Source organism: Oryctolagus cuniculus, chromosome 3 (assembly GCF_964237555.1).
Source record: "Oryctolagus cuniculus chromosome 3, mOryCun1.1, whole genome shotgun sequence".
Classification (NCBI taxonomy): Eukaryota; Metazoa; Chordata; class Mammalia; order Lagomorpha; family Leporidae; genus Oryctolagus; species Oryctolagus cuniculus.
In genome coordinates, this window is record NC_091434.1 from 11,650,099 (window position 1) to 11,662,902 (window position 12,804).

Sequence of the window (12,804 nt, forward strand, 5' to 3'; positions counted from 1 at the left end):
CATAACAAAAGGTATGGCTGAGTACTGGTAAGTATTTCACTGTAAAAGTGTATAAAGATTAGCTACCATTACTACCAAAATGCAATTTTGAAAATATGAGATTTTCAGTTTGATTAGAAAATGCCATTAAGACAACTTAAAATCAAATACTGGTTACCACTGTTTCTATTATGAGGAACTTATGTTAGTGGTTAAGCACAAAAATATCTATTAACTAATCATTTACTCTAAATTGTGCTGATTTTCATATGTAACAGAGCTGCTTCCTTTCTCTTCAGCTGAACTCAAGAATCAATACTATATACTTTGTGATAAAAACTAAAAGTGATGAAATGCTAAAATAATCCTGTTTTTATTTTATCAATATGAACTGTCAAAGTAAAGAAGGACCTAAATAGTAAACTAAATAGTAAATTGTATCTTTACACAGATAAGTTTACTAGAAACCTTTGCAGGCAAAAAAAAAAAGAATACACAATTGAAAATAACTAAAGCCTTTAACATAATCAGGTGTATGTTTAATTACTCTGATCTACTAGTAAAGATCAAAAGCTACTTTAGACATAAACTACATAGCCTTTGACCATTACATATTCGGAAACATTAAAAAAAAAAAGATGTCATGGACCTGCTAGTATCCTTGTCAACCACATACCTTCAAGGACACACAATTAATCATAAAAAAATTTCATATTAATAGTGGTTGAATCCTCAGACAAGTCTTGCCTGAAGGAGACATAATTGAATATTTTAACTTACTTAGTTTTACTCTTTCAGAGTAACTCTTTTATTTTTTATTTATTTATTTTTTTAATTTTAATTTTTTTTTTGACAGAGTGGACAGTGAGAGAGAGAGACAGAGAGAAAGGTCTTCCTTTTTGCCGTTGGTTCACCCTCCAATGGCGGCTGTGGCCGGCGCGCTGCGGCCAGCCCACCGCGCTGATCTGATGGCAGGAGCCAGGTACTTATCCTGGTCTCCCATGGGGTGCAGGGCCCAAGCACCTGGGCCATCCTCCACTGCACTCCCTGTCCACAGCAGAGAGCTGGCCTGGAAGAGGGGCAACCGGGGCAGAATCCGGCTCCCCAACTGGGACTAGAAACCGGTGTGCCGGCGACGCAAGGCGGAAGATTAGCCTAGTGAGCCGCGGTGCCAGCCCAGAGTAACTCTAATTACTTCAGGAGATATTTCAATATTCTCCATGAAATTAGAGTGGTACAGTTTTCCTAATATAAGAGAATGGCAATTCACTAAGGCATGTGGACAATTCACATTGAAGTTTGGACTCCACTGATCAAAACATCAGTGAACCTGTTCATACGATTTCGTTCAAAGCAAGGAAACAAATATATGGGGAAAAACATCCTCTTTCTACTCAATATTAAAACCCCTATTCCCACCAGAGCCCCTTCTGCACCTCCTATACTCCTCACTCAGGTATAACCCAGAACTTAATATGCTATAATATAAATAGTATGTGTTCTAGTTATTTTGCATACAAAATTGAAAGTTTTGCTTTAAATGGATTTTAAGCTTAAAAAAATAAGATGTATTATCTCTGACTCATTTGCAGTTTCAAAGACACTAACGGGATGCTTGGCATCACATAAGGTTCATGACAAGTTCATGAAAACTGAAAAATTAATGAGAAAAAAAATCTTATATTAACATTCTAATCTATTTTAAAAAGTAACACTTTCCAATGGCTGTGAGATTTAAAATTCCAAGCATTTTTGAGGGATATTTGATTTTTAGAAAATTATGAATTATAGGCCGGCGCCATGGCTCAATAGGCTAATCCTCCACTTTGCGGCGCCGGCATACCAGGTTCTAGTCCCGATCAGGGCGCTGGATTCTGTCCCAGCTGCCCCTCTTCCAGGCCAGCTCTCTGCTGTGGCCTGGGAGTACAGTGGAGGATGGCCCAAGTCTTTGGGCCCTGCACCGCACAGGAGACCAGGAGAAACACCTGGCTCCTGCCTTCAGATCAGCGCAGTGCACCGGCCGCAGCACACCGGCTGCGCCGGCCATTGGAGGGTGAACCAACGGCAAAGGAAGACCTTTCTCTCTGTCTCTCTCTCTCACTGTCCACTCTGCCTGTCAAAAAAAAAAAAAAAAAAAATTATGAATTTTAGCAAATAAAAAGCACTGGCTTCACTTGAAATGTGTTGTTGTAGTTTTAATATTACAGTATGTAACCAAATGAAAAAGGTTTAAACAGATAATCCTTTAAAAATAACATCCTTGTATTCTTGAAAATGAAAATAATCTAATATCAATGAATTACCAGGTGAATGCCTAAGATATATATTCCATGAAAATTAAAAAAAAAAGAAAAAATTTATCTATGCTATAGTGCATATCACAGTTCTATCAGAAGACAGGCTTGCAAAGCTGGTTCATAATCTTGTGAGAACATGAATAACTTGAAAATAAAGACGTTCTATATTATGTTTTCCTTTTTATTTTTTAATCTACATGGTAAACATTTTTGAATACTGCATTATAACTGAGTACCCATATTTATTATTTGCCATAAGTATTATTTCATAGGGATTTCCCAAGTAAGTGCATCATGTTTACAGAAGAGTAGCACACACACTGGAGTTATAACGCTATTACAAAATTCTCATGACCAACAAAATAGCCAGATTTTAAGACTATAAAAAGAACTGCAGAAGTGTAAAACTGATGAAAACACAAAACAGAGTTTTTAAATTATGGAAAGAAATTATTTACAAAAAGATGGGTATAAACAATACACGGAGGAAAGTTATAAAGGAACGACAATGCTTAGTGGTCCTACTCACATGGAATCGTTTCTGACCAGCTGTCCATTTTGGCGAACGGCATTTTCACTCATAGAGCGTTCTCGTTTTAGCCTGCCAACTGCACGGATCTGTTAACGGCACAAAGGGAAGGGAACAGAAAAGTGCCTCAGTAACCTAGTAGCTGCTTAGCATCGAATGAACTTTAATTCAAGGCTACTCATTAAATTTACAAAGAGTATAACCAAGAAAAAGCAACCAAGAACTGCTGCTTGGCCTTGTTTTAGAGATAGACTTGTTAAATCTACGTATTATAATGCAGATAAATTTAGGAATGCCTACTTACTTTCAGATAAAGCTATTCTGGTTTCTTTTTAAATATCAATCTTGGGACAATTACAATTGTCCCATGAATCCAAGTGAAACTGGTTCCAGGAAAGGTGTCCCTCCTCTCAGGACATAAAAAATTACATGGATATTCAAATTCTTTATAAAACATGGGGTATTTGCATATAATCTACATACATCCTACCATATACCATAAATCATCTCTAAATTATTCCTAATCCCTACAGCATTGTAAACGCTATGTAAATAATTGTTACACTGTATTGTTTAGGAGACGATAAGAAAAAAATAGTCTGTAGGTGTTTCAGTACAGACAAACCATAGTAGGCCTAACAGTTTACAAGGAGATGCAAGGTGAACAAGGCTCCAACAAGAAGTGCTGAAGAGAGACTAAGGATCTGTGAAATGGCAGGAGGCCACAGCAGGATGTGCTTACACATCACCTCATTAACGTGGATCCAACAAAGTGCTCAGAATATGGGCAATTTTGGTTTTAGGAACTTTCTGGAATTTTCCCCCTGGATATTTTTAATCAATGATTGCTTAATCTGTGGATGCACAGCCTGGACATATGGGCAGCCAACTATATTATTTGCTATCTCTTCTTATAAAATGTATCTCTGAGCTTGTTCCATTAAACAGGATCTGGGCAGGCATTTGGCATAGCAGTAATGCTCACCTCTCATATGGGAGCTTGTGGGTTTGAGTCCTGGCGTCAGTTTCTAGTTTCCTGCTAATGCACATCCTAAGAGGCACCAGGCGAAGATTCAAGTACTTTGGTCCCTGTCTCCCATGTGGGAGATCCAGATGGAGTTCTGGGATCTGGGCTTCAGCCTGGCCCAGGCCCAGCTATCACAGACACTTAGGGAGTGAACCAGTGGATGGAAAGTATTTCTTTCTCTCTGCCTTTCAAACACACACACACACACAGTATCTATGCTCCCTTCTCTTGAAATTGGGTAGTCTGGTGACTGCTATAAAATGATTCAATATGACTTTTTTCTAACTAAACTTTTTTTTAAAAAATGATCTTATTTATTTATTTGAAAGACAAAGTTAGTGAAAGAGGGAGAGACAGAAAGAGATCTTCTATCTACTGGTTCACTCCCCTAATGGCCCCAACAGCCAGGGCTGGCCAGGCCAAAGCCAGGAGCTTGGAACTCCATCCAGGTCTTCCACGAGGGTGGCAGGGATCCAAGCAGCTGGGTCATCTTCTGGTGCTTTCCAAGAAACATTAACAGGGAGCCGGATCAGAAGCAGAGCAGCTGGTATTCAAGCCAGTGCTCATATGGGAAGCCAGTGCTGCTGGTAGCTGTCTTAACCCACTGCCACACAGCACTGCCCCAGCAACCTAACTTCTGAGGCTAGTTCCTAACACTACAGCTTCTGTCTTTTCCCTCCAGAACATTCTTGTCTGGAACAATGGTACCATTATGTAAGGAAGCTCAAGTAGCCATATGGCAAGGCCAGGCATAGGAATACAAGCTGACTAATCTAGTGAATGTTGCAAACAACACTTAAAACTGTTGAGTTATCCTCCGCCTTTCAGACTTCCTAGGTTAGACCCCAGATATTGTGAAACAGAAAAAAGCTTTCCCCTACAGTACCCACGGCAAAGTCCTAACCCCACAGAATCTATGAGCAAAGCAAATAATTATTTTTGGTTTCCATACACTAACTTGAGGGTGATTTGTTATACAGCAAAAGATAACTAGAACAGTGATAATCATCACCCTTCCTCCTTGTTCAGAAAATATTTTTGAACAGAAGCAGGCATGGCAACTTCTTGTTTAAAAATTTTTTAAACTTTTCTGCAAAGAACAGCTAATACATGGATCAAGGGACTTGAAAATCAAGATTTCATTTTAAAATTTTTTACTTATTTGTTTTCATTGTATTTGAAAGACGGGGGAGGGACTGCTGGGAGGGGCCGAAAGGAGGTGGGGGAGGAGAGAACCTCTTCCATCTGCTGGGGTTCTCTCCAAATGCCCACAACAGCCAGGGCTGAGCTAGGCTGAAGCCGGAAGACTGGAACTCATTTGGGTCTTTCATGTAGGTAGCAGGCACCCAACTACTTAAGTTACTTCTTGCTGTCTACCAGGGCCTGCATTAGTAGGAAGCTGGAATTGGAAGCAGAGCTGGGACTCAAACCTAGGCACTCTGATATGGGATGTGTACAACTCCAGCAGCAATTTAAGCACTACAACACATGCCAGCCTGGAAAATTAAGATTTTTTAAAAATGCCAGTCAGTATTTATTAATGCTTTTGAAAAGACTTGGAGGTAGATTATCAGACAATAACTATCATCAACACAGAATAAATCCTGTATTATTTCATGCCAATAAAACTCAAACCCACACTATATAGCATATAACTTCAAACCATAGTTTAGATTTGATTATGAACCATGTATATAAAAGGAAAAAAATTTCTAAAACCAAAGTAGTTGATTTGGAGCCTACTATAAGAGCATGGTAAAGTTAATCCAAAAATCAAATCTAGTTTTAAGTCACTATATATAAAATTTAGCAGCTTTACAATCAAGAGCATTTTATTCATGTATAGGAATAATGCGGGTTGGTTTGTGAGATTTCCGCTGATACTTTCCTTCCTACCTCCTGCAGAACTGCAGTTGCTTTCTCTACCACAGAACAGCTCTTCTGTATAGCAGCGATCAAAAATGAATTGTCTATTAAATCAAAACCATTCCTGCTGCTAAGTGGTGAGAATTAAGATAAAGTTGGACAGGAAATGATAGATGACATATATATCTGTTGACTCCAACATTGCTTGAGAAACTAGAAGATCCTAAGTCTATTGATACTTTTGTCAACTGAAATCTGATTTATTGATCTTTTGTTTTTAAAAGATTTATTTTATTTATTTGAAAGGCAGAGTTACAAAGGGAGGGAAAGACAAAGAGGGTGAGAGATCTTCCATCTGCTGCTTTATTCCCCAAATGGCTGCAAGAGCAACGGGTGGGTCAGGCTGAAGCCAGGAGCCACCATCCAGGTCTCCCACCTGGCTGGGGGATCCAAGTACTCAGGCCATTCTCTGCTGCTTCCTCAGGCCAGTTAGTAGGACCAGCACTCATATGGATGCTGGCATTGCAGGTGGTTGTTTAACTTAAAGTACTACAACATGGGCCCTGACTTACTGATTTGATATTACTGCTCTATTGGAGGGACTGGGTAACTAAAGACAAAAGCTTCTATTTGTTATGTTGCCTAAAATTACTGACTTGTATACTGTAATAACAAAGAAGTTGGATACTGCCTGGAAAGGAATACAATGATGTTTTAAATATTTTCTTTATTTAGAACAAAGTGATGAGATAGTAGATGCTTATTTGAATGCCATATTTTTAAATGTCATTTAGAACCTTCCAGAACTGACAACCTAACTTCAAAGCTCACTCAATCCTAAGGCTGAGAATAGCTTCCAAGCTTCAGACAACTTCCTAGAAGTTGGGTCACAGGGTCTCTAGGTCTAGTTATAAAACATGTAGCATTAAATACATGTTGCATACATGCATATAACTCTCCTTTTACATGATTTTACTCCAAGCTATATTTGATTATATAGAAATTCTTCGGCATATAAATGTCTTCTAGGCTTTTGTTTACTGGTGCTCTCAACCCATTCAAAGTCTACCTCTCCTCCAAGAATCTGCCCAGATCCATAGGATTTTTCCCATATTCATTCTGTTTTCCATGGGGCTTTTTACAGACAGGGAAAGATAACGAGTTAGCCACATGGATTGAGCAATGGGAACATCCTTCCTTCCTCAAACACAGCCATGGGGAGAACAAATGAGCAGGTGCTTGCAGGTTATGGGGAGGAAACTGTAACAACATGTCAGTAGTTAAGAGATCATGCTTGTGCTAAGATGGCCATGACTGGCAGCTGTAAAAGAAAGGTGAGTGTCTAGTTCTGAATCTTCCACGGATGAATGCACATACATATACAGAAATAAACTGTTCTTTTTCCTCTTCTCTGTAGACTTTTTTTTTTTTTTTTGACAGGCAGAGTGGACAGTGAGAGAGAGAGAGACAGAGAGAAAGGTCTTCCTTTTGCTGTTGGTTCACCCTCCAATGGCCGCCACGGCCGGCGCACCGCGCTGATCCGATGGCAGGAGCCAGGAGCCAGGTGCTTTTCCTGGTCTCCCATGGGGTGCAGGGCCCAAGCACCTGGGCCATCCTCCACTGCACTCCCTGGCCACAGCAGAGGGCTGGCCTGGAAGAGGGACAACCGGGACAGAATCCGGCACCCTGACCGGGACTAGAACCTGGTGTGCCGGCGCCGCTAGGCGGAGGATTAGCCTAGTGAGCCGCGGCGCCGGCCTTCTCTGTAGACTTTTGATCCATTCTTCTCACTGCAGTCTCAGCTCTCCTTTCTACAAATGAGAAGGAGGGAAAGGGAGCTAAACAAACCACCATCAAATTCTGATCAGATTCACATCCAACACGTTCTTAATTTTCTGAGCTACTGTAGTACCCTTTTAAGTATTCACTGAATGCCTAGGCATCCTTTCACATTTGTTTTAGGATGTGCATGTAGTTGGGTGACCAACACATTTCAGGTCCACTACGATCTTTTGCTTCACATCCAAAGGGGTGTCATGCCCACTGAACTGGGCCATCACAGGGCACTGATGACCATCTGCTACTTCTTCACAGAAGGATTACTGCTCAAGAGCCTTCTATTACACAGGCAACTTCTAGGGCTACTGCTGCCCAAGTGCAATCTGCGATGAGGTTGGCTCCAGCTGGATATTATTTCTCCCAGTCCTTTAAGCTCCAGCTGTACACTTTGAACATATTATAGAATTTGGCATCCTGTGGATGCCATTTGACAGCTTCTGTAAAAAGCTTGCATGGCTTGGATATAGTTTCCTCTCTGAAAACATTCATTGCCTTTGCTCTTCTTTTCCAAAATTAGGTCAGGGCTTACATAGGTGAACCAAACTTGTTCCTTCCATACCACCTCTGGCTATTGATTGTTCTTGGGTACATTTGGGGTTCAGTGCTCTTCCAAAGATTTATTATAGAAATGAATGGCATTTTCATATTTCTATTATCTGAAGGAGTTGCTAATTTGAACAAAAGCTGTCATAACCTGTCTTTAGTCCAAAAGTCTGTTTTCTCTTATTTCAATGGCCTTCTCACAAAACTCTTAGCGCTTATTATAGTTGATTTTTTGAAACTTACTGCTGTTTGATTGCAGGATATGATGGTAGACCTCAAATCTTGGTCGCATTGTTCAACGTTGTGTCAAATCTTCTTAAAGGCATCATTTTCCAAATCTTTTTCTTTACAGATTAGGCATATTGAAAGGGTTCATCAATTTCCTCTCTTCCAGCTGAGCCTCCAAATTTTATAAACTTTCTTTGAGTGGATTATATGTGACATGTTTTAAGCTCTCCTCATAGGATCACTTGGATTCTTTTTTTCTTTTTTTGAAAGAAGAGAGAAGGGGGGAAGTAAAGAAGGAGGAAAGTAGAAAGGGAGAAATGGGGGGAAGGAGAGAGAGAGCACGTGAAGGCAACATCTGGGGCTGGGCCAGGCAGAAGCCAGGAACCCGAATCCAATCCATATCTTCCACATGGGTGACAGAGACCCAAGCCCTTCAGCAATCACCTGCAGCTTCCCAAGGTGCATGTTAGCAGGAAGCTAAACTCAGAGGGGAACTGGGTCCAAACCCAGACACTATGACATGGGATGCAGGCATCACAAGCAGCATCTTAACCACTGTGCCAAATACCCATCCCCAGCAAGATTCTTTGGGTCAGTTTAAGAACTCAAGTGCAGTTGCTTTCTACAAACCTATCTGTTGCATAGTCAGGCATTTGTACAACAAATTAAAAACCTTCCTCATATGCTTCTCCTGGAAGTTTCCTTTCTTGACATAGGTCAGCAATTCTCAACCAAGAGTGATTTGGCCCTCTATGGAACACTGGCTGTGTCTGGAGATTGTGTGTGTGTGTGTTTGTGTTTTGGGCGAAGGGAGGATTTAAAGTAAACATAATATACCATTCATAATTTTAGCCATCTTAAAGTGAACAATTCAGTAGCATTTAGTACACTCATAATGTTGTGCAACCATCAACACAGAATTCTCCAGCCCAAAATGTTGATAGTTCTGAAGTACAGAAACCTTGGCAACTGCTACAGAATCATTAGTACAGAGTAAATGGTTCTGGGGATCCTGAATGAATCATCAAAATTATAAACACTCACGATGTTATTGTTCTTCTATGTAACTCATTTTTAGAAGTTGCCAGAACCCTCAATCCCTCCCTTTTCTCCCCTAATCATTGGTTTATGCCTCTTTAGGGTTATTTGAAGCCTTCCGAAGCTTGAAGTTCACATCATTTTCCTGGTTTCCTTCCTATAGGTAGCTGGTTCCAACCTCTTCTAAAAGTCATCTCTTGAATCTGACTCCTGTCACAAGATTATAATTCTTGCTTAACAACATTTATACATATTGAACTTTTAACATGAATTAGAACATGTGCTAAATATATGTTATTATATCTAATTCTCACAGTAATCTTATGCATTTAGCATTATCCTTATCTTTTTTAGAGATAAGCTTTAGAACTGCTAAATAATTTGCCCAATGTTGGTAAGTGGCAAAGAAGGCCTTCAAAAACAGAACTAATTCTCAACCTAAGATTTCAACACCAGGACAACATACTCTGAGCATTTATCACATTTGAGTAAATATTGCGAGTAATGCAGGCATGAATCCGACACAGTCTTAAAGCGTGGGTCTACCAAGGGCAGACCTAGTAAACTTTACTCAGCCCTAAAGCAATCACTCAGAGAAATGCTTGGGATGCTGTCAGTTACTTGCACTGGATAGGCAATAAAGTTCAATAGTTAGGGGGCACAGAAAGAGCAAAAAAAAAAAAGCAAAACCCGAATAGCAAAGGGAGTGCTGACTTGCTCCTGGATCCAAGACAATATTCCAAGACAACACTTGCAATTTTTTTAACAACAATATTTCTCATGCTACCTTTGGGGAGCTAGAACTTAGACCTTGAATAGGAAGCATGCTATGGCACCTTCTGCTGTGTCTAACTACCTTTTTAACTTCCATTATTTTTTGCTACTAAAGAACTTCATGTCTTCTTCATATGTTGATGTCTTTCCTTCATTCCTACCATTGTCCTGCTGTGACTTGTCAAAAAGCACTTTTTGAGAGCAGGAATTATGTCTCATTGATTTTGCACTGCATATAACATTTCACACGAAGTCAAAAAGTTTGTTCAAGTATCTTAGTTCCTTTTTGCCATGTTAATGCTCAAATTTAGTGCTTTTCACCAAGCAATTATCTAGAATGTCTAAACTGGCACCTGGAGGATATTATCTCAATTACCTCAACAGTAATTCACAACCTAAGAAAAGCCCACAGCCAGCACTAGGAAGTCACACTGCCCTGGATTATATGGGTGACTGACTCTCTTTGCAAAGGACTAAATGAAAAATGAAATCAGATAAAGGTAGCATCATTAGTAAAAAAAATGTTTGCATGTTGTCTTATACTACTATCAACTTTAAAAGTTCAGAAACTATAATGAATAAAGATGTTAAGTACAGACGTCATCAAAGACAAAAAGCTTAAAAAGACTGGCCTGCAACCAATGGCAGAGGCAAGATTTAAACTCTACTTCTTATTAGTCCATACCTCCATACTGCTATATTTGGGTCAACGGGATATTACCATTAAGGGGAAGAGCAGCAAATTCAGTAGAAACGTTTCTTCAAGCACAAGAACGAGCTGTGTTCCAAGGGCAAAAAAGAGCCTTCTTTGCCTGGTTAGCCACACTGATTTTACAACAAAGTGATGCATGAATTTCCTCCTTTTACTTAACTTCCCAGCTTATCCTATACTGCTTAGCCCTCTTTCTTCAAGATCACATGAATATTAATATTTTCCACAAAATTTCATTTTTCTGAATTATTAAATTTAGAAACCATTAACATACTATTTTGGGTATTTATAAATCAGAATTGATAGTATGTGGAAAGCATCCCTTGCATATTATTAAGACATGATTTATAGCCTTATTATTTCTCCTGAACTTTTACTTTTGTCAATCTTATTGCAAATTAATTGATGTTGAAACTCTACTTACTTCTTCATTTTGAGGGGTGGCAGGAGGTCTTTCTAAATCCAGAAAATCAAGTGGCCTTTCACTTAGCGTAAGTACACGGGGTGGTGTTTTTAGTGCCAGAGGTTTAAAGGGAGTTGACTGGATCAGGTCAAGATCGGCTGGTCTTGAAAAGGAAACATCTTCATTATTTCCTGGTATGTGGGAAGAGTAAAGAGGAAGTTTTAAAACAGATAGTGGTTTCTTTACAATGTCTTTACCTTCTCCTACTCTTGTATTATAATCTACCCAATAGCATTCGCTTCTTTCAAACTATGCTTTCAGCATAAGCATTTATATTTCACTAATATTTATGATCTTGGTACAGAAATGACAAATACAGCCGGCGCTGCGGCTCACTAGGCTAATCCTCCGCCTTGCGGTGCCGGCACACCGGGTTCTAGTCCCGGTCGGGGCATCGGATTCTGTCCCGGTTGCCCCTCTTCCAGGCCAGCTCTCTGCTGTGGACAGGGAGTGCAGTGGAGGATAGCCCAAGTCCTTGGGCCCTGCACCCCATGGGAGACCAGGATAAGTACCTGGCTCCTGCCATTGGATCAGCGCGGTGCACCGGCCGCGGTGGCCATTGGAGGGTGAACCAACGGCAAAGGAAGACCTTTCTCTCTGTCTCTCTCTCTCACTGTCCACTCTGCCTGTCAAAAAAAAAAAAAAAAAAAAAATGACAAATACAGATATATGACAGAAAAAAAACCCACTGGTATCCAGAATATTTGAAGAACTTTTACAACATGCAAATTTTCAAGCAGGGAAATTATCTGAATAGATGCAACAGGAGTTTTTATATAAATGGCCAAAGAGCACATCAGCAGATACTCAAAACTGTTACTTATCAGCAAAACACAATGAAAATCACCATAAGATGGATAAAATCTAGAACCAGAAATACAAAATGTTTCTAAGGATGTAGAGTGACTGAAACACACACGTCACTGATAGGAATGTAACACGTACAATAATTTGGAAAATAACTTACCAGCTTTTCAAAAGTTAAATAAAACTTACAGTATAATAGCAATTCACTTCTAGAGATATGAAAATACATGTCCTCATAAAAATTCCTACATGAATATTCACAGCAGATTTATTCCTAGTAGCCCCAAACAGGAAACAATTCAAATGCCCATCAATGGATGAAGAAATAAACAATTTATAGTATATCCACACAGTGTAATATTACTCAGTATCTACATAGTGGAATGGAGTGAACTGTTGATATGCAACAACATGAAAGAACCTCGGAAATATGACACTGAGCAGAAGTCAGATAAAAGAGTATACACTGGAGGATTCTATTTATATGAAACTCTAGTATGTGGGTGATCCTGTGCCTGGCTGGGAGACTGCCTGCCTACCGCATGCAGGAGGTTAAGAGAGCATGGCACGCCATGCCTCCTGGGAAAGACCTTGGCCGGGGCTCAGCACACAGGGACGCACACAAGACCTGACTGCTGACAGGCAGCAGAAGCCCCAGGCATGTTTTCCCTACTCCCACTTCCTATTTAAGAGCCTTGTGAT

General features: G+C 39.9%; 1 protein-coding gene across 32 annotated transcripts in view; it reads right to left on the reverse strand.

The window, feature by feature from the left end:
* MFF (mitochondrial fission factor) overlaps positions 1–12,804 on the reverse strand; it is a 38,572-nt gene that overhangs the window by 18,451 nt on the left and 7,317 nt on the right. For all 32 annotated transcript variants that reach the window (XM_070070142.1, XM_070070140.1, XM_070070138.1 and 29 more), the window contains 2 exons: positions 11,257–11,426; positions 2,806–2,894 (listed from right to left, as the gene is read on the reverse strand). In XM_070070142.1, coding sequence (XP_069926243.1) covers positions 2,806–2,894; positions 11,257–11,426 — 259 coding nt within the window. The remainder of the gene's footprint in view (positions 1–2,805; positions 2,895–11,256; positions 11,427–12,804) is intronic.